This window comes from Hyperolius riggenbachi, chromosome 2 (genome assembly GCF_040937935.1).
Source record: "Hyperolius riggenbachi isolate aHypRig1 chromosome 2, aHypRig1.pri, whole genome shotgun sequence".
Taxonomy (NCBI): Eukaryota; Metazoa; Chordata; class Amphibia; order Anura; family Hyperoliidae; genus Hyperolius; species Hyperolius riggenbachi.
The window spans coordinates 109,722,104-109,742,420 of record NC_090647.1 but is presented as its reverse complement, the minus strand read 5'-3'; the positions used below and the strand labels follow the sequence as shown (position 1 = coordinate 109,742,420).

At 44.2% G+C, this 20,317-nt stretch overlaps 1 protein-coding gene across 8 annotated transcripts in view; it reads left to right on the top strand.

Annotated features, from left to right (window-relative positions):
• PCBP2 (poly(rC) binding protein 2) overlaps nt 1-20,317 on the top strand; it is a 68,640-nt gene that overhangs the window by 40,258 nt on the left and 8,065 nt on the right. For 7 of the 8 annotated variants that reach the window (XM_068267189.1, XM_068267187.1, XM_068267186.1 and 4 more), the window contains 3 exons: nt 2,368-2,423; nt 5,158-5,327; nt 7,814-8,449. In XM_068267189.1, coding sequence (XP_068123290.1) covers nt 2,368-2,423; nt 5,158-5,327; nt 7,814-8,174 — 587 coding nt within the window. In that variant the 3' untranslated portion in view covers nt 8,175-8,449. Of the gene's footprint in view, nt 1-2,367; nt 2,424-5,157; nt 5,328-7,813; nt 8,450-20,317 lie in introns of those variants that run through there. The other variant, XM_068267192.1, reaches the window with a different exon arrangement.

Genomic DNA, 20,317 nt, shown 5'->3' with positions numbered 1-20,317 from the left:
ACAGACTCGGCCCAGTGATTGTCGCCCAAGGGGGTGACATCAAGAATGTGTATAGGCCTTAATACATTTAGGCATAGACCCTGAACAAGCATGCAGACCAGGGGTTTCTGACGCGCGTATGACTGGATTAGCTGCATGCTTGTTTCAGGTACGATGCAGACACTACTGCAGAGAAAAGATCAGGACTGCCAGACAACTGGTATTGTTTAAAAGGCAATATGGCAGTTTCCATATAGCTTTCAGTTCAGGTGTACGATGTGTGGGTGAAATACTTGCCTTGGATAAAGCATATCTGTAATGAGGGTAAGGAATAGGTTGATTGACCCTGCACAGGAATGGTGGGCTGCTGAAGGATCTGGAAAGCCTCTGGCCTATCCACCAGGGCTGTGGAGTCGGTACAAAAATCTTCCGACTCCACAGTTTATGAAACCACGACTCCAACTCCGACTCCGGGTACCCAAAATGGCTCCGACTCCTTAGTCTAATACTTAACAGTGCTGTGGATTTTGCACAAAAATAATCCGACTCCTCAGTTTATGAAATCAACTCCGACTCCGGGTGCCCAAAATTGCTCCGACTACTCGACTCCGACTCCAACTCAGACTCCACAGCCCTGCTATCCACTACTGAGGGAAGTATCTAACTTTTTCCCTACTTAACCTCCCCGGCGTTCTATTGAGATCGCCAGGGAGGCTGCGGGAGGGTTTTTTTTTAATAAAAAAAAAACTATTTCATGCAGCCAACTGAAAGTTGGCTGCATGAAAGCCCACTAGAGGGCGCTCCGGAGGCGTTCTTCCGATCGCCTCCGGCGCCCAGAATAAACAAGGAAGGCCGCAATGAGCGGCCTTCCTTGTTTTGCTTAGATCGTCGCCATAGCGACGAGCGGAGTGACGTCATGGACGTCAGCCGACGTCCTGACGTCAGCCGCCTCCGATCCAGCCCTTAGCACTGGCCGGAACTTTTTGTTCCGGCTACGCTGGGCTCAGGCGGCTGGGGGGACCCTCTTTCGCCGCTGCTCGCGGCGGATCGCCGCAGAGCGGTGGCGATCAGGCAGCACACGCGGCTGGCAAAGTGCCGGCTGCGTGTGCTGCACTTTATTTGAAGAAAATCGGCCCAGCAGGGCCTGAGCGGCAGCCTCCGGCGGTGATGGACGAGCTGAGCTCGTCCATACCGCTCAGGAGGTTAAAGAGGACCACCATACAAAAAAAATAAAAATCCGTCTGTGCTGCTCTAATGAAATTATATTTACCTCCGGAGTCTTGTCGCACGAAGCCGCCCCGAAGACCCCGCATCACTACACTTCTGCCGCTTGCCCCGCCTCCCCTCTCTCCTCCAAGAAAAACACCAAGGTATTTACTGCACTAAATTGCAGGGCGGTTTTTCTCAGAGGGAGGCGAGGCCAAGCGGCGGAAGTGTTGTGATGCAGGGACTTCGAGGCGGCTTCGTGTGACAAGACTCCGGAGGTAAATATAACTTTTCATTAGAGAAGCACGGACAGATTTTTATTTTTTTCGTATGGTGGTCCTCTTTAAGTAGGGAAAAAGTTAGATACTTCCCTCAGTAGTGAATAGGCCAGAGGCTTTCCAGATCCTTCAGCAGCCCACCATTCCTGTGCAGGGTCACTCTTAACCTATTCCTTACCCTCATTACAAATATGCTTTATCCAAGGCAAGTATATGTCACCCACACATCGTGTGCTGGAGGAATGACCATCAGGGCCCTTTTCCACCAGCGCGTTTGCGCTGGCTGAATCGCAAAGACGCAAACCGCTAGCGATTTTACTATCGCTACGGTTTCCTTTTTGCATAGGAATCGCGGTAGGTCATTTCCACTACCGCGATTCGTTTTTTTATGGGAACGCGAACGCGCGGTGGAGCGATATTTGCCGCGATTTTGCTATGCAGTGCATAGCAAAATCGCGGCCGCAAACGTCGGGGAATCGCTGGTAATTGCGATTCAGCAATCGCTAGCGTTCAGCGTGAACGCTAGTGACTGCTAGTGGAAAAGGGCCCTCAGATGCTTTGTATCTTTTTCATCCTGTTACTATAGGTTTCTTCTAGAGTCTCTCTTCTCTTCCTCCTCCCCCCTTCCCATGTGACTCCCTTCTTAAGATGGTACTACTTGTCCAAGTCTGCCTGGCTGCAAATGTACTATTCAGACCATGTCCAGTTCCAGGACTTTTGTTTTATCTAGTGTAGAAAGTCAGATTCTTCCCAGCTACAAAAGTGCTTTTACTGACTGCCCACTCCCAGAATTTTTTTTTTTTCTTTTATACATTTTTAAGAACTTGTATAACTTTTTGGACTCTCTAAATGTTTAGTGCTTAGTGTTTATATTAATGTAGTTTTTAAACTGTCCCCCACTCAGGTGGTATTGATGCTTCAGCTCAGACAACTTCTCATGAACTGACCATTCCAAATGATGTGAGTATATACATAATGTTGTCTTGCAAGACAGAAAAGTGTTTTACCTTCATCTCAGCTAAATAGTGCATATAAAAAATTGCAGTCACTAGCACCTAGCAATTGTGAATTATTTTGTATTTTTTTTTAGGTTGCGGTAGCCAAGCTTCTTAATACACCATTTGTGATCATTTAGATTTTAAGTGAGCAACTGTGCTTACCAATAATTCATCACTGTTGAATATGCAAATTCTCTTTATGCCCCTGAAGCCAGGAACATATCCAGAACCACTGGTGTATAGCAAGCCTATAGCTTATACATTTTACAGAGCCACATCAACCCAACATGCAGACAGCACATTTGTGCTGGTGCTTTGACTTTCCAAAGAAATTCTCCTTTTAAAAAAGCACTCAAACGTGCTCTGGTGTGTAACTAGCCCTTACAGCTTGCCACCCTGTTTACAAGTCCTTTGGCAGACTATGAAGCTATTCCACTTGGCCTTATGTAATAATGAGTTACATTGGTGAGGGTGGTGGGTGTGGAACCATGTCATGGATAGAGCGGGGCCAGAGCTGCATTGTAGGATGTCCAGTTCTGCAGCTACAATTTGTAAATTAATTTACAGTACATGTATCTGGTCTTCCGGTTTTAACATGGGCTCATCTCTATTAAATGGTACATGTGGCTGCAGGACTGGACATCCTACAATGCTCCATCCGTGACAAGGCTCCACCCACCACCCTCACCAATTCTCTCCTTCTTTGCAGAGCTGCCATCTGCTATAGTAAAACAAGCTGCACACGTACAATCTGTCGTGTGGGGAATCGGAACGCTCATACATTCTCTCCCCAGTGCCAGGAAAGTGGAAGATCCAATGGTTATATGTAGGTTAATTTACCAGCCCCCCCCCCCCCCCCCCCACACACTTAAGATCAATAATGGTGTATGTCAGGAGATTATCAGATGGGCAGTTGCTATTAAAGTAGGGTGACTCTTGTACCTATTGCTATGACCTAATTGTAAGCTAGATCCCTCCCCCAACACGACAGGCCCCTCAAGGGAACATGATGGTAACCTTACCATTTCCAGCCCTTAACTACTAAGGTATGAAGAATATTGTTAGTGTGGTAAGTCTTTAGACAGTGGATGAAATGTTTACTGTGACTCAGCCTTAGAGAACTAAGGACTTAAATGAAAAACTTGAGGGAAACCTCCGGATCCTTCAGAGGATTGCCACACCGTCCTCCGCGACTGCCCAGGACTTTCCATTGACATTGGGGCCCTGCTACTCCTTAAAAGGCAAGCGTGCATACGCAGTAGCTTTTACTGTGCAGGTGCATCTATACTTGCACATGCGCAGTATGGCTGCACTCCTGCCTGAATAGGAGCGCCACCCTGATGTGATTACTGATAAGCCCTTGTCTGATAATCTTAGGGGGTCTGCTTGGTGACTGAGGACAGCATGGGAAGCCTCTCTAGGATCCAGAGGCTTCCCACCTCTTGGGTAAGTATTTCCTTTTGTACCTGAGTGAGTTTTAGGTATACATTTTAATGGCCATGAAGGAAGAGGTGGGTGTAGTAGCAGACCCTGCTTGCATTTTAATCATAGGATCATTCACTATCTAAACATGCCTGAACCGTTCTTCCTGATGGTGGCTTAGGAGTGATTGCTCCCTGCCTCCATGCACGCCACATTGCAGCATGGCATCACCTAATGTATATGAGTGACTCAGGAGAAGGGAGGGACCATCTCATTAATCAGGGAGAGCTCTCTGCACAACATTTGCCCTCTCTGAAACACATTTGCCCTCATCTTTAGGGTGGGGCTTGTTTAAGGGAGGGATTTCTCTCCTGCGGTGAGCATCTAATCTGTTTAACAATTTTGGTGCTAGTGGTTTATAGTATACTGAATTCCTTTGTAGAGTTCTTCAAAATTGTCTCCCCTGTTGAAATGTAGGTAGCTTGTCTCTCCCCTTCCCAGATCATAATAAAGCATGCAGCACTTGTTAGGTTTGTATGTATTGTGTATGTATAGTTCTCAATAGGGATATTCCATGAGGCAAATATTTCTGAATTGATGCAGGATTATGCCAAGTTATGCAGCTTTTAAAATGAACCAATGTAATCCATTTGTATAATCCTGAATTGACTCTGAATTATTTGCATCTCATTGACTGTGCTTAGTTCATAACCCTGTCTATCTAAGAAGCTGCTGGCATTAAAGGGAACCTTAACTGTAAAAGTTTTACTTACCTGGGGCATCTACCAGCCCCCTGCAGCCATCCTGTGCCCTCGCACTCACTCATGGCTCCTCTGGTCCCCCACTGCCAGCTAGTTTCGTTTTTGCCGACTGGGAGTCGGCCGGTCACCATGCGTACGTTTTACGCATTCCCGATGGTGCGGGAAAATATTGCAGACATCAACAAGGACATTTTTACGCGTTACTGGTGTAATGCGTAAAGTTTTACGCATTACACCCATACCGCGTAAAAATGTACTTGTTGTCTGCAATAGCTTCCCGCACCAGCAGGGGTGCGTAAAAAAAAAAAGTACGCATGGCGGCCGGCCGACTCCCGGTCGGCAAAATGAAACTAGCTGGCAACGGGGGACCAGAGGAGCCATGAGTGACTGCGAGGGCACAGGGCGGCTGCAGGGGGCTGGTAGATGCCCCAGGTAAGTAAAAAGAAAAAGTTTTTTTAAAGGTTCCCTTTAAGAGCATTTGCTTGGCACAGATCTGACACTTCTCTCTTGCAGCTGATCGGTTGTATCATCGGACGTCAGGGAGCAAAAATAAATGAAATTCGCCAGATGTCTGGAGCACAGATCAAGATCGCCAACCCAGTTGAAGGTTCCACTGATCGGCAGGTGACCATTACTGGGTCCACAGCCAGCATCAGTTTGGCCCAGTATCTCATCAATGTCAGGTAAGACCTGGAGCCTCCTAATTAACATTACCAGTAATAAATGTAACTGAAGCTAAGCAGCCTGCTCTCTGCCATCACTGGACGCAAGGTTCTCCAGATCTATCATTTGTGTCAAAAAATAAATATAGATTATATAACTACCTGATTCACCGAGATCTGGAAACTGCTGTCTTGGGATGCTTGTGTGCTTTGAATTATATTGTGGCAAGCTGGTAACTCATTTCTCCATTTCTGTGCTATGCGCTGCTGATAATGCAAAGTCCCCAATCTAGAGGCTCTTCATTAAAGGCTAGTGTACACAGACTTTATTTTTTTTATCTTTACTTTGAAGTCCCAACTGTACTAAATAGGAAATGGGGCTGTATGCAGTAACCCTTGACCTGTTCATATTGTAGTGGTCAAACCACACGAATTCTGACTTGCCAGTCAAGCTGTTAATAATCTTTATCAGAGATGTAGAGGTATTGGGTGATGGTTACGAATGGGATTAAGAAAAATGACACATTTTTGTCATTAAAGTATTTTGTACAAATAAAGCAACAATGGCAATTTGTTGCACTCACAGTTAAAGGCAATGTCCAGGTTTTCTAGGACTCTGCTTTACTTTTAGCCCTACTGTGTAATAAAGATTGGAATCTGAATCCTCCACCTTTCACGAAGAATCTGGCTACTTTCACGCTGCGGCATTGCATTGTGCTATGTTAAACATGCACATAAACCTTTGCAGTGGCCTGCAATGTAAAACAGGCAAAAAAGCAAAATGTACACCTCAATTTGCATTAGTTGCAAGATTGGGTGCAATTTTAGCAACACACTGCATTTTTTCATTGTAACAACTGAATGAGTTGCACTACAATGCAACTGATGAGGTTTGAAAACCATTACAGACTTTAAATAGCATTGCATTACAATGCAGTGTGTCAGAGAGAGAGAGAGAGAGAGAGAGAGAAATCCTTATGCTTCATACACACTTGAGATAAGTCTTTGGAAAAGGCAAGATCACAGATCAATTTTACCCCCTTCCATGTAGTATGAGAGCCATACTCTACACAGTCTATTCTATGGAGCTGCACTCCCCATCAAATAAAATCTTTGCAGGATGCTGCACACAAAGATGCCCGTACACACTCAAAAGATCATTATCTGCAAAAGATCTGTTCCTGCAAAAGATCCATTCCTGCAAAATTCATTCATAGTCTATGAGATCTGCAGATCATCATACACACCTTGTTTAACAGACAATCATCTGCAGATCAGATCCACCAGGATGGATTTTCAGATCTGCAGATGATTGCCAGATATGCAGATGAAGACTGTTAAACAAGGTGTGTATGATGATCTGCAGATCTCATAGACTATGAATGCATTTTTCAGGAATGGATATTTTGCAGGAACAGATCTTTTGCAGATAATGATCTTTTGAGTGTGTACGGGCATCTTTGTGCAGCATCTTGCAAAGATTTCTATCTGATGTGGAGTTCAGCTCCATAGAATAGACTGTGTAGAGTATGGCTCTCATACTACATGGAAGGGGGTAAAATTGGTCTGTGATCTTGCCTTTTCCAAAGACTTTTATCTCAAGTGTGTATGAAGCATTAGTCTGAAATGTGGCCTACAATTTCATACAAGGTTCAGACCACTGAGTGGGGTAAGCTATGCAGTGTTGTGAAACGAGGCATGCTATCAGGTAGGTAGAGGCTTGTTTGAACAATTATTTATTTTTTCTTTTAGGAAGTGGCAGTTGTGCTGATATTTGACTGTGTTTTCAGTTAACCTGCAACAAGAATTGAGGCAGTTCAGCCACATCTGAACTGTCCTCAGTCAGCAACTGTCGTTCCATGATTAGCACAAAAGCCACAAGTAACAGGTTTAAAATTCAGCAGTGATGCCCTCCAGTTACCCTACTGTAAAGGACATCTGTAGTGACAAGGAAATGGAGGCTACATCTTCCTTTTTTAAAGGGCCAGTTGTCTGGCTGTCATGGTGATCTCTTGCCTTGGAACATGCATGCTTGTTCCAAGTCAGTTGAGGCAGAAGGTCCACACTACAGCCAGGCCAGTAGCGTCTAATTAGAGAACAAAGATGGCAGCCTCCATAGCCATATTACTATAGGTTTCCTTTAAAACTCCGGTGCATTGTTTGTAATGCTTGCTGCATTTTATGAAGTACTATCTGCTTCTTGCTAAAATCTATATTGTAGTTCATTGCTTTTACTTGTGATTGAAACTAATTTTTTTTAATCACTATAAGAATGGTTTTGCAGAAAAGGATTTGTGCCTTTTTATGCTTCCTGCCTCTAGTGATTGAAAATGAAAGAAGCACTATTTGGGTGGCATGTACAGATACTAGAACGCCTCATGTGCTTGATGATTTTGCTTGCTCTCAGCTTCCATTGTTATCCTCCTGTACTCCTCCTGTTTGTTCCTACCCTCCCACCCATCCGTTTTTGTTTTTTGTTCCCTTTTCTTTTTTTTCCTCTGTTACAGTCTAGAAACTGCTAAACCCTCCTCCTCCCAGAGCGTCACGACCCCTGACCTTCTCAGCATCTCTCAACCCTCCACCCCTTCCTCCTCCAACGCTGCCCCTTCTCTGGTGAACGCCTCCACGGCCGGGGGTGGTGATCCTTCCTCAGCCTCCAACTCCTCTTCCTCGGAAACACCTTCCAGCCTCCCCAATCCCTCGACTGTCCCTTGTGTCTCCAATCTGCTTGACATGAAACCCGTCCCGCTCCTGGCTCTAAATGTCGTGTCCACCGCCTCCGCTACCTCATCCTCTGCTGTTCCTGCCTCTGCCACCCAGCTGTATACTAAAGCGAAATCGGAAAAGCAGCGTTTTTCTCCCTACTGAGTAGCCAGGCAATTGAACACCTATGCATCACATTTTGTTTTACTGGAGTTGACAGTGTATTACTTCTGCTGCATCCATGACCCCCTTATGCTACACGTAACCTGTGCCACCTACATGGCGATTAGGCTGTTAGATTGGGGGCTCATAAGTATTTATTTTAATGGTAGCCTTTTTTTTTGTTTGTTTTTTTGCCTTTGTGAATATGTAAACCTGCCAGTAGTGTTGGCTATTTTGCCTTTTACTGTATTTTCAATAAAGCAACGCTGGTTTGCTGACATACTAGTTTGTTTCTTTCTGGAATTAATGGCTTTTATTGGCCTAAAATGTAAATTTCTTTTCATTTGGCAGAAGAGAAGGGTCCCTGGGCTTCTACTAATATAATGGAATGCAGTGTGTTTAGGGGCTGCCATAGGGGTGGGCTTTTGTCTCTTATAGAGACTCTGCTCAGTTCAACTGCTAGTCTGAACTAGAGGGCAGTTCAACCACCTAACATCTGTCAGTCACTGCCAATATGACCAGTTGAGCTGTCAGCATGGGCATTTGGGGAAAGCTGTTAATATCCACCTAGTGGCACTGGGTAAGCACTGCACCACTTGGTTATCTACCGACACATGCACAGCTGACAGGTAATGGAATAATCGCATGTGCCTAATACAGGACCACATTTACACTAAAATACTTTTTCAATTCACAGGCTTGACTTCTGTCCTATAAAAGAACTCCATGCAGTTCTGTGAGCAAATCAAGGGTGGTGGCAGGCAAATGTATAGGTGTCAGTTACTCCTGTATTGTGGGCTAGAGAAATGTCTGCTCAGCTCTATACACCAGTAGTGTCCTGAAGGAATGTGAATCAAAGTGCCAGGAAATCTATGCACGCTACACTGAGCCAGATGTCGTCATAGCTTGAATTCCACTTCACTAGGAAAAATAAAATTTCAATGTATATGTTCTGGGGAGTGTTTCAACTGTTGGGGCCCGTTTCCAGTAGGTGGGAATTTTTATTATTTTTTTTTTTCTTCCACACAATCGCATAGCAATGCTTTCCTATGGAGTATTTTCCATTAGATGCGAAATTTGAATCCAGAAAGACATATGATGAAAGGATCGGCACAGTCTAAAAGGACATTTATTTAAAGCTCTTTAAAACTGACAAACATCGTAGTCAGTGTATGCCGGGTCACCATTTCGGACAATATATCTTTCTTCAAAACCGTTTCAGTACACACTAGGTAGTGTGTACTGAAACTGTTTTGAAGGATATATTTGAAACTCCTTGCGTCAGTGGTGACCCGGCATACACTGACTACGATGTTTGTCAGTTTTTAAAGAGCTTTAAATAAATTTCCTTTTTAGACAGTGCGGATCCTTTCATCATATTTTTTGGATCCCTGTGACTCCAGGGGTGATCACGGCACGTCAACCTCCATAGGTGCAGTTGTAGCTGGAAAAATTGCTCCAGAAAGACAGCAGTGTTATATATATTTTTAATTATTTTTTTTGGGATGCTGCATGCTATATTGGGTTTTTTTTATGTTCTTGTTATAGCTGTGACCTGCCAACTTGGCTCTCCAGGTGTTAAGGGATTAAGTCCCACAATGCATTGCAGGAGTCTGATTTACAATGCATTGCACAGTCCTGATTCATAAAGACAAATGCATTGTGGGACTTGTAGTTCCTTAACTGCTGGAGTGCCAAGTTTGAAGATCACTGGTCTATAGGAACAAGACGAAAAAATAGTGCTTGCACATGCGAATTTGCATGTAATACCCAGAAGCATGCAAATTTGCATGCACATGTGTTTGTGGGTTTTTTGTCTAAAAAATGGTATGCAAATTTTCATGCTTCTAGTGGAAACGTACCCTTACAGACACCTGGTATGCGTTAGAGCTGGCTGTGTAATGCACTATAATAACCAGCAAGAGAAATATGTACAGAAACACGGGGTGTGCCACAGATGTGTATTTTCCTTTCGTAATGTGGGTCTTTTGCAGTAAAACTAAAATTAAGTTAAGCACATACAGTAAAGTCAAGTTTGACTATTAACAGCAATGCTTTACAGCAGCAATCGACTAAACTATAAAATAATTCAAAGGCATTTAAAGAGACTCTGAAGTCCCGCTAAAATGCAGTTTTTACTTCACTTGCTCCATTATCCCTAATGCCTTACCTAAAACGCTGCATCCTCATGGCTGAAATAATTATAGCCCCCCCCCCCCCCCCCCAAATCCCAGGGGGAGTTTAGGGGATCACTTCCTGTAGAGACAGAGCTTTCGGCTGTAGCTCTGCCTCTACTCCTGTCAATCAGCGCTGATCGCCGCCTCTCCCCGCCCCGTCTTCCTTCACTGAGAGGGATGGGGAGAGGTGGCGTTTATCGCTGATTGACTAGAATGGAGGCAGAGCTACAGCGGTAAGCTCTGCCTCCCCCAGCAGCAAAATCCACGACGAAGAAAGTCGTGGATGTTTGCACTGGGATTTGGGGGCGGTTTATAACCATTTCAGTCGCAGGGATGCGGTGTTTTAGGTAGGGCATTAGGGCTAATGAAGTTAGAAGTAAAAATGGCATTTTAGCGAAACTTCAGAGTCTCTTTAAACACAGTGGTCTGGGTAGTTCCAGTTTCTTTTAAAGAAAAAAATAGCTGCCCTTTAAGTTCTCTGGATCATAACAGAGGTAAGTGACTGACACCTATAAATCTGATCAAAAAACTGATTGCCATGAAGGTATACACTTAGCGGTTTTGTTGTATTTTGCAGAGCCTACCACAATCTGTTTTCTCACACATTCAGAAGACTCAGGAATTGTTGGTGGTTGACTGACTAATTTGTGTTCTAAAACTCAGCCTTGTTACCATGGTAGCTAGACCATACTTCAAAAACTGTGTGGGTTTGCAAGGGAATGTTTCTTGTAGCTTTTCCTAGGAAAAAAGTCATTGCTGTTTATTCTCAGCTTCGGTGACGGTCTCCTTTTTGTGGTATGTGGGTTTTTTTTCACACTTTTGCTTTAATAGACGTATAATTATAGAAGGGGAAAAAGTGCAACAATACCAGTTGCCTGGCAGTTCTGCTGATCATTATGGATGCAGTAGTGTCTGGATCACACACCTGAAACAAACATGTGGCTAATCCAGTCAGATTTTTGTCAGAAACATCTGATCTGCATGCATGTTCAGGGTCTATGGCTAAAAGTATTAGGCTACGTTTCCATTTGTGCGGCGGCATGCGTCTTGCGAGACGCGATGCCGGCACAACTGCTGCCTCTCGCAGCCGAATCCCTCTAGCCGCGCTATGCACGGCTATGGGATTCGGACAGCTACGGACGAAATTATGCTGCAGGGCCTCAGATTTTTCCTCGGCCACGAATTCTGATGGCTCTCATAGACTTCTGTAGGCTGCTGTAATCCATCCGAATTCGTGGGCGGGGAATCGGCCGGGATTCGCAGCAGTGGAAACCCGGCCTTAGGCAGAGGATCAACAGGACAGCCAGGCAACTGGTATTGGTTAAAAGGAAATAAATGACTGCCTCCATATCCCTCCTACTTCAGTTTCCCCTTAAAGGGAAGCTTAAAAAAAATCAGAGGTGTGAGACCTATGGAAGCTGTCATTTATTTCCTTTTAAACCATACCAGTTGCCTGCCTGGCTCTCCTGCTGATCTTTCTGGTCAGTAGTGCCTGCATCACACACCTGAAACAAGCATGCAGCTAATCTTTTTAGATTTGTCACACATCTGATCTGCATGTGTTTTCAGGGTCTATGACTTGAAGTATTAAAGGCAGAGGGATCAGCAGGACAGCCAGGCAGTGTGTATTATGTAAAAGGAAAATGTACATATCAGTCTCCCTATCCCTCTCACCTCAGGTCCCTTTAAGTGACATGAGTATGTACAGTGCCAAGCACATAAATATGCCATGTTGCTTTTCTTCTCCTCTGCCTGAAAGAGCTATTATTCAGCTATGCAACTGACAGTTGACAATCAGGAACCAGTCTATAGCATCAATCACTGATAAGGAATTACAGCTTTCCAGGCAGAGAACTGGGCTGCTGACTGCAGGGGATAGATAAAAAGGTCAATAGTTCACATATTTTAGCACTCTATAGTTATGTCTTAAACAAATCTGTCTTGTCCTTCAATCTTTTAAACACATGCATCTATCCTTCTCATAAAAATGAATTTTAGATATCCCATAGTAACTGGCTCAGCTGTGCCAGTCAGGCTCTTCTGCACATGCACGGAGGGGCAGCGCATGTGCAGAAGAGCCTGACTGGCACGACTGACCCAAATTCCCGGGACCGATACCAGGTGAACGGAGGCACCCAGGAGCACGGCGAGGGACACATCTGTGAGCATGGGGCTGGTGGAAGCCCAGGATAAGTATAAAATCTTTTAGTGTGCCCATCTCGGGTACAATTTGTTTCATTTTAAGCTGTACACATCTCAGGATTAATGCCCCGTACGATTTCAAGCGGATTATCTTTATTTTGACCCAGCTACTCCATTGTGATCCACACAGTCTGTCAGGTTAGGAGTGTCAGTGTTGTCAGTCACCCTGTTCAGCTGTCTAATATTGTGCAGCTGATTTCTTGCGTGGGAACAAAAATACTTTGGCTGCCTTAATGGACGTAATATAGTTTCCAGGCCCTTACTATTGGCTTAAACTTCAAGAGAACTCTGTGATGTCATTGGACTGGGAATTAAATTACCATAACATTTGTAATTTATACAGTTTCAAAAGTTACCAGCTACTGAAGTATAGTGCCTTTTTACAGAGCGATATTTTACTGTAATGGGCATTTACAGAAGGAAGTAGACTACAGCTGCTTGCCATATTGTTGAAAACATTGTATCGGGGAGATAGGTAAATTTACCTGTTATGCTGGAGGCCTTGAACACTTCATAGCAGAACATAAAATTAATTCTGATTTCAACTTAAAGGGGCACTACAGCAAAAAAATTAAAATATGTGCAAACATATACAAATAAGTACACTTTTTTTTTTTTTTTTCCAGAGTAAAATGAGCCATAAATTACTTTTCTCCTATAATGCTGTCACTTACAGTAGGCAGTATAAATCTGACAGAAGTGACATGTTTTGGACTAATCCATCTCTTCATAGGGGATTCTCAGCAAGGCTTTAAATCCTTTTTCGGGACTATCTTTATAAAGAATAACACAATGATACTGGCCAGTTTCCATGCTTCCTACACCGTTTCTTTGGGCAGTTGGACAGAGCAACTGCCATTCACTAAGTGCTTTTGAAAATATATCCCTGAGAATCCCCTATAAAGAGATGAACTAGTCCAAAACCTGTCAGATTTCTGCTGCCTACTGTAAGTGACAACATAGGAGAAAAGTAATTTATGGCTCATTTTACTCTGGAAAAAAATCTACTTATTTGTATGTTGCACATATTTTAAATTTTAGTTTTTTGCTGTAGTGCCCCTTTAACCAGTTCACCCCCAAGGGTTTTTATCCTAACGGACCAGAGCAATTTTCAGTTGTCAGCGCTCCTCCCTTTTATTCCCTAATAACTTTATTACTACTTATCACAAGAAAATGATCTATACCTCGTTTTTTTCGCCACCAATTAGGCTTTCTGTGGATAGTACATTTTGCTAAGAATTTTTTTATTCTAAATGCATTTTAATGAGAAAAACTGAAAAAAAAGAAAAAAAATCATTATTTCTCAGTGTTCAGCCTTTATAGTTTTAAAATTAAACATTCTCCTGTGGATAACAAACACGTTTTATTTGCCCAGTGGTCCCGATAATTAAACAGTTTAGATGTCCCTACCACAATATATGGCGACAGTATATTATTTTGAAATATAAGTGGTTATTTTTCTGTTTGTTCTGGCCATAATTACAAGCCCCTATGTAATAAATTAAAATTAATTTTCCCCCATAAAATATAGAATAAAAAAAGCTGAGTCCCTAAGGCAACTATTTATTTATTTTTTTTAAGCTGATTTTTTTTTTACAAGTTTTTTTTGGGGGGGGGAGGGTTGGAAGTGTAATTTTATTAATGATGTGTATATACTTGAAAATGTATGTATGTTGTAGGTGTAATATACTTTTTGGCCACAAGATGGCGCTAGTAAACACTCATAGGACGTGTTCACTTTTTTTTTTTTTTTTTTTTTTTTACACTTTATTAAACTGTTACATTTCCTGTTTATGTGAATAGACGTAGCCGCTGTTCGCGGTCACGTCCATTCACTCCAGGCACTGCGATTGGGTAGAGGACTGTTCGGTCCTCTTCCCCAATCGCCCAGCACGGGATCCCGACGGTAATGGCGGCGGTAGCGGCGGGACACACGGCGGTAGCAGCGGCGGGAATGCGCGACGTATTAAAACGTCATGTTGCTGTTAAGAGCGGTAAGCATGACGTTTTAATACGTTAGGATGGCGGTAAATGGTTAAAAAAAATGCAAATTCTTAGAGTGCAGATTATCTTATCTCTAGACATTTTCATGGCGCTATCTTTTTGATGTTTACAGCCAAAGCAAGCCTCTGTGTTCTCTGTGCAGCCTAAGGCTACATACACACTTGAGATAAGTCTTTGGAAAAGGCTAGATCACAGACCAATTTTACCCCATTCCATTTAGTATGAGCCATACTCTACAAGTCTATTCTATTGAGCTGAACTCCCCATCAGATAAAAATCTTTGCAAGATGCTGTACACATTCAACAGATCTGTTCCTGCAAAATGCATTCATAGTCTATATCTGCAGCGCTCGTACACACCTTGTTTAACAGACATTAATCTGCAGATCTGAAGATCCATCCTGGTGGATCTGATCTGCAGATGAATGACTGTTAAACAAGGTGTGTATGAGGATCTGCAGATCTCATAGACTATAGGCTCGTACACACGCTTGATTTCCTGGAACGACTGGTCCGTCAGACCCTCCCGCTGGGCGGGCGTTCCATCGACAGTACAGTGTGTACAGTCTGTCTGCAGACTGATAAGGTTGCATGGATCATTCAGAAACAGCCTTATCAGTCTGTCTGACAGACTGTACACACGCTGTACTGTTGCTGGAACGCCCGCCCAGCGGGAGGGTCTGACTGACTTGTCCCAGGAAATAAAGTGTGTGTACGAGCCTTATGAAGGCATTTTGCAAGAATGGATCTCTTTCAGGAACTGATCTTTTGCAGATACTGACTGTTGAATGTGTACAGCATCTTTGTGTCCAGCAACTTGCAAAGATTTTTATCTGATGGGGAGTTCCGCTCCATAGAATAAACTATGTAGAATATGGCTCTCATACTACATGGAATGGGGTAAAATTGGTCTGATCTTGCCTTTTCCAAAGACTTTCATCTCAAGTGTGTATGTAGCCTTAAGCCTCATCTACACGTGTAGATGAGGCTCCGATCTGGCGGCTCGATTGGCCGTCTCTTCTGCGTCCCCGCTCGCCCGTGCGTGCGCCGGAATCGATACCCGCTCGTCCCCCGCGCCGCTTATCTTCCGCTCTATTCCCTGCCATTGTCCCCTCACGGGGAACGAGCAGGGAATCGGCGGTAGCAAGATCCGACCTGTCGGATCTAATCAATCGAGCCGCATTAGCGGCTCGATTGTTAAGCCAGATTGCCGCCTCATCTACCCGTGTAGATGAGGCTTTAGGCTTAGGACCCACTAGCAGTGTTTGCCAGCCTTTGCATCTTGAAACACATCCTCTTATTCACTTGAATGCAAATCATGGCAAATGAGCGTGAAACAGGGTCCTAGTCCTTTATGCCCTGCCTGCAGCTTTTTTGCTAATCACAATAGCTTTAGCATAGTCACCTGAACACACTATGACCTTTGTACCATTACAAAGCCCAGTTTGTGACATGCAAATAGTTTATTTCATGGATCGATTATAGCTCAATATAGCCTAGTTTTGCAAAAATAATACTGCGAAGAACAATGCGCTGCATGCAGTTTTAACACGAACCTCAGTTTTTCATTTGCCTCTCTTTAACCTCCTAGGCTTACTGGCCTATACAGAATGATGGATTGTGTGCAATATAGCAGTGTACCCCTCTATTAATGACTGTTGGCGAAATACCCCCTACCTGTGTGGTTTATAAAAAAATTAACACATAAAAAACCTCTATGGTAAGTATTAAAACATAAGCAGGAGAAGGCATCTTTCAAACTAGACACAACTGGAGCACCTCTCAGTACCTGGTATTCTGAATTGGACCAGTATTGCTTCTGGTGCACAATAGGGAAGGGATGGAGAAAGTCTAATGCTAGTGTTACTTGGTCGATGGAGACCCTACTGCAGTGATCTGCAAACTTGGCTCTTCAGCTGTTAATGAACTACAAGTCCCACAATGCATGCCAAGAGTCTAACAGCCACAGTCATGATTCATAAAGGCAAATGCATTGTGGGACTTGTAGTTCCTTAACAGCTGGCAAGCCAAGTTTGCAGATCACTGCCCTATTGGATGAAATCTGCATCAGATCTCAACATAAGTCACAGCTTTTAGCAACAGTGAATTGACCACAGCTGTATAACTATTTCATTGATTTATTGCACCAGTTTCTGTGTAGCTGGTGATGGCATGTTTTACATTAGTCAGCAGTAACTTCAGCTAGAGGTTTTGAAATTGCTTCAAATCTGTTTTGTGACAGTTGGCATAACAGTAGTTGCATAATCAGAATAGAAAACTTGCCACAGACTGTGTGTGTGTTTGTTTTGTTTTTTTTCCCTTGAATTACATGTGCACCAATTTCAGCTGGTAATGTTTGCACAATTATTGCCGATGTATTTCCTTAAAGGACCACTATTGCGAAAATGGTAAGAATTAAAATACACGTAAACATACAAAAGTGTTTTTTTTTTGTTTTTTTTTCCCCAGAGTAAAATGAGCCATGAATTAGTTTTCTCCTATGTTGCTGTCACTTACTGTAAGTAGTAGAAATCTGACAGAACCAGGTTTTGGACTAGCCGATCTCCTCATGGGGGACCATCCGGCTTTGTCTTTATTTTCAAAAGCACTTAGGGCTCTTTCACACCAAAGCCCTTTTTCAGCGTTTTAACGCAAAGTCTATACTTTGCGTTAACCAAGGTAAAAGGAAAGTCCATAGACTTTCATTTTACCTTTCACACCCGACGCTGCGTTACGACGCATCCCGGTGCATTTTATTGTCGGGAATCTGCGTTTCCCCGTCTGGTTAAATATTACCGCCGCTACTCAGCGTCGCACCGCAGATTGCCGACAGCCGCAGGCTAGTAAAACGCGTGCAGGAGAACGGCTCCTGCACGCGTTGTAGATGTGTAACAGGCCGTAGTGAATGGCAATTGCTCTGTCCACCTGCTTAAAAAAAAGTGTTTGAGCAGGGAGGCTGGCCAGCTTATTTGTATAAATTAATGTATCATTTTGAGCGAGTGTCTTAACAAAAAATAGACCATGCTGAGAATCTCTGATGAAGAGATAGACTAGACCAAAATCTGTCGGTTCGATCAGATTTCTCCTACCTACTGTGAGTGGCAGCAACATAGGAGAAAAGTAATGTATGGCTCATTTTACTCTGGAAGAAACCTACTTCTTATTTGTGTTTAACTGTATTTTAAATTTTACAGTTTTTCGCAATAGTAGTCCTTTAGGGCCCATTCACACTTGAGCGTTTTGCCGGCGATTTCGGCAAAAACTCGTGGTGTTGGGAGATTTGCGCTAATCGCCACAAATTTCCCCACAACGCTAAATACAAATGCGTAGCCTGCACAATTTTCAGGCGATTTCCCAGCGATCGCTTTTCAGTGCTATAGAAGCGCTACACGAGATCGTGAAAAAAAACGCCAATTGTGAATGGTGATTTGTTCCCATTAATCGTACAAAATCGCCATAGCAGAAGTGCTAGAGTTTTGCGATCAGCAAGTGTGAATGGGCCCTCAAGGCAGTTCACACTAATCAGATCTTAATGGATGTCAACGGTTCTTATGTTGATGGGATCCATTCTAATTGTGGTGAATGGAGCAGTAATTAAAATGCGCATTGCAATAACTCCCTTTTTTTCTTTTTTTTTTCTTTTATCATCTGATCTGTTCTACGGATAAGTTTTAAAATCCATGCATGGCAAACCTGGCCTAGATACGGTTTTCTGTGATATAAATGTTACATTTGGAGTACAGTTTGTGAAGCCAGGCCAATAGATTCCGGTGCAGGTCTAATGAAAATACTGTGTTTACTGTAAAATAAACCAATAAAAAAATTCTATGGTATGTCCATTTTATATTCGAGATGCTATTTATGAAAGGGTTTTATGTGCAAGATCCTTATGAGGACAAAAAAATCTCTTCCTAATCAACTAGGAGTGCACAGCCCAGCATGCTTGGGAGGGGGAATTGGTTGTTGACTTCTCATTGCAGCTGCCTGTTCTGGTCAGTTGCACCTGCCATGTTTTCTGCATCACTAAAGTTTGGTGCACACCTTCCATTTTGGCCAATCGCTAACCAATTTTACGACCTCCATGTAGTATGAGGGTTTACTAGAGCGTTCAGAACCTGTTGGCCCTCATACAACATAGGGGTCGTAAAATTGAAAGTGTGTACCACGCCTTGAGCCTTGTAGGCTCTTATCTCCCCTGCTGTTGCACAGACACACCACCGAGCGCTCTTTGAGGTGTTTTTTTTTTGTTGTTGTTTTTGTTTTTTTGTTAAAGCTCCCATTGACTTGCATTAAATTGCAGCAATTTAAAAAAAGGTGAATGCTGTTTTGCCACAATTAACCTCTTGAGGACTGCAGGGCTAAACACCCCCCCCCCCCCCCCCCCCCCCCTAGTGACCAGGCCATTGTTAGTGAATTGGCCACTGCAGCTTTAAGGCCAAGCTGCAGGGCCGCACAACACAGCACACAAGTGATTCCTCCCCCCCCCCCCCCCCCTTTTTTTTCTCCCCACCAACAGAGCTCTCTGTTGGTGGGGTCTGATCGCTCCCCCATGTTTTTTTTTTGTTTTGTTTTTAAATCAATATTTTTGTTGCAGCTTTTTAAATAAGAACAAAAAAAACACCTTTCTTTAAATCCCTTCCCTCCCTCCCCACAGCCGGCCAATTACGGCGATCGGCTGTCATAGGCTTCTGCCTATGAGAGCCGTTTGCCCTCTTGTCCCCCAGGGGGACAGCCGTGTCACACAGCTGTCCCCAGTACAGCGCTGCTGCTGATCGCAGCGCTGCACAGAGTAAATAGACGGCAATCACGCCGTCTTAAATCTCCCGGGCGGCAATGGCCGCTCGGAGACTGAAGGTGGGGCAGGGCTCCGCCCCCAAGCAGGAGATGCACGCGCATCCTGCGCGCGATCTCCTGCAAAACAGAGCCCCAGGACTTTACGCCAATCGGCGTTAGGCGGTCCTGGGGCAGCCGCCACTCCTATCGGCGCGGTGCGGTCGGAAAGTGGTTATTGGGAGTGTTTAACCACTTGCCGACTGCCCACCACCTATGGGCATCGGCAAAGTGGCACCCCCAGGACCGCGTAACGCCCATAGGCGTTGGTACCTGGGGGACTGAATTGCCGGGGATCGCACGCATCCGCCGGCATTAATCTTCGCCCACCCGCGCCGTCAACCTGCCAGCCAATTGGCAGCGCCGGCGGGTTGTTAGCCACCGATCTGCCACATAGTAAGCATATAATACGCTTTGTAATGTATACAAAGCTTATTATACAGGTCCTAGTGATTGAGGGACCACCAGGGCAGGAGGCACCCCCCCTAGTAAACACACAAACACTGATCCTGCCCCCTGAACGCCCACAGCATCACCCATCAATCACTCCCTGTCACTCTGTCAACGCTATATATTAAATTGGGTCCTAAACTGCCCCCTGGGGGCTTCTGAACACCCCCCCCCCCCCATGTGCACTGTATACATTTATCCTCCCCTGTAATCGCCCACTAATCACCAGTCACTCACCCATCAATCACCACCTGTCACTGCTACCCATCAGATCAGGCACCCAAACTCCCTCAGAGACCCCCCCCCCCCCCTGATGCCCTCCCCAGTGCATTATTTACATCTGTTCTCCCCTCTAATCACCCATCAATCGCCTCCTGTCACTGCTACCCATCAGATCAGACCCTCATCTGCCTCTTGCAGGCACCCAAACACCCGCCCACACCCTCAGATCGCCTTCAGACCCCCCCTCCCCCCGATCACTTC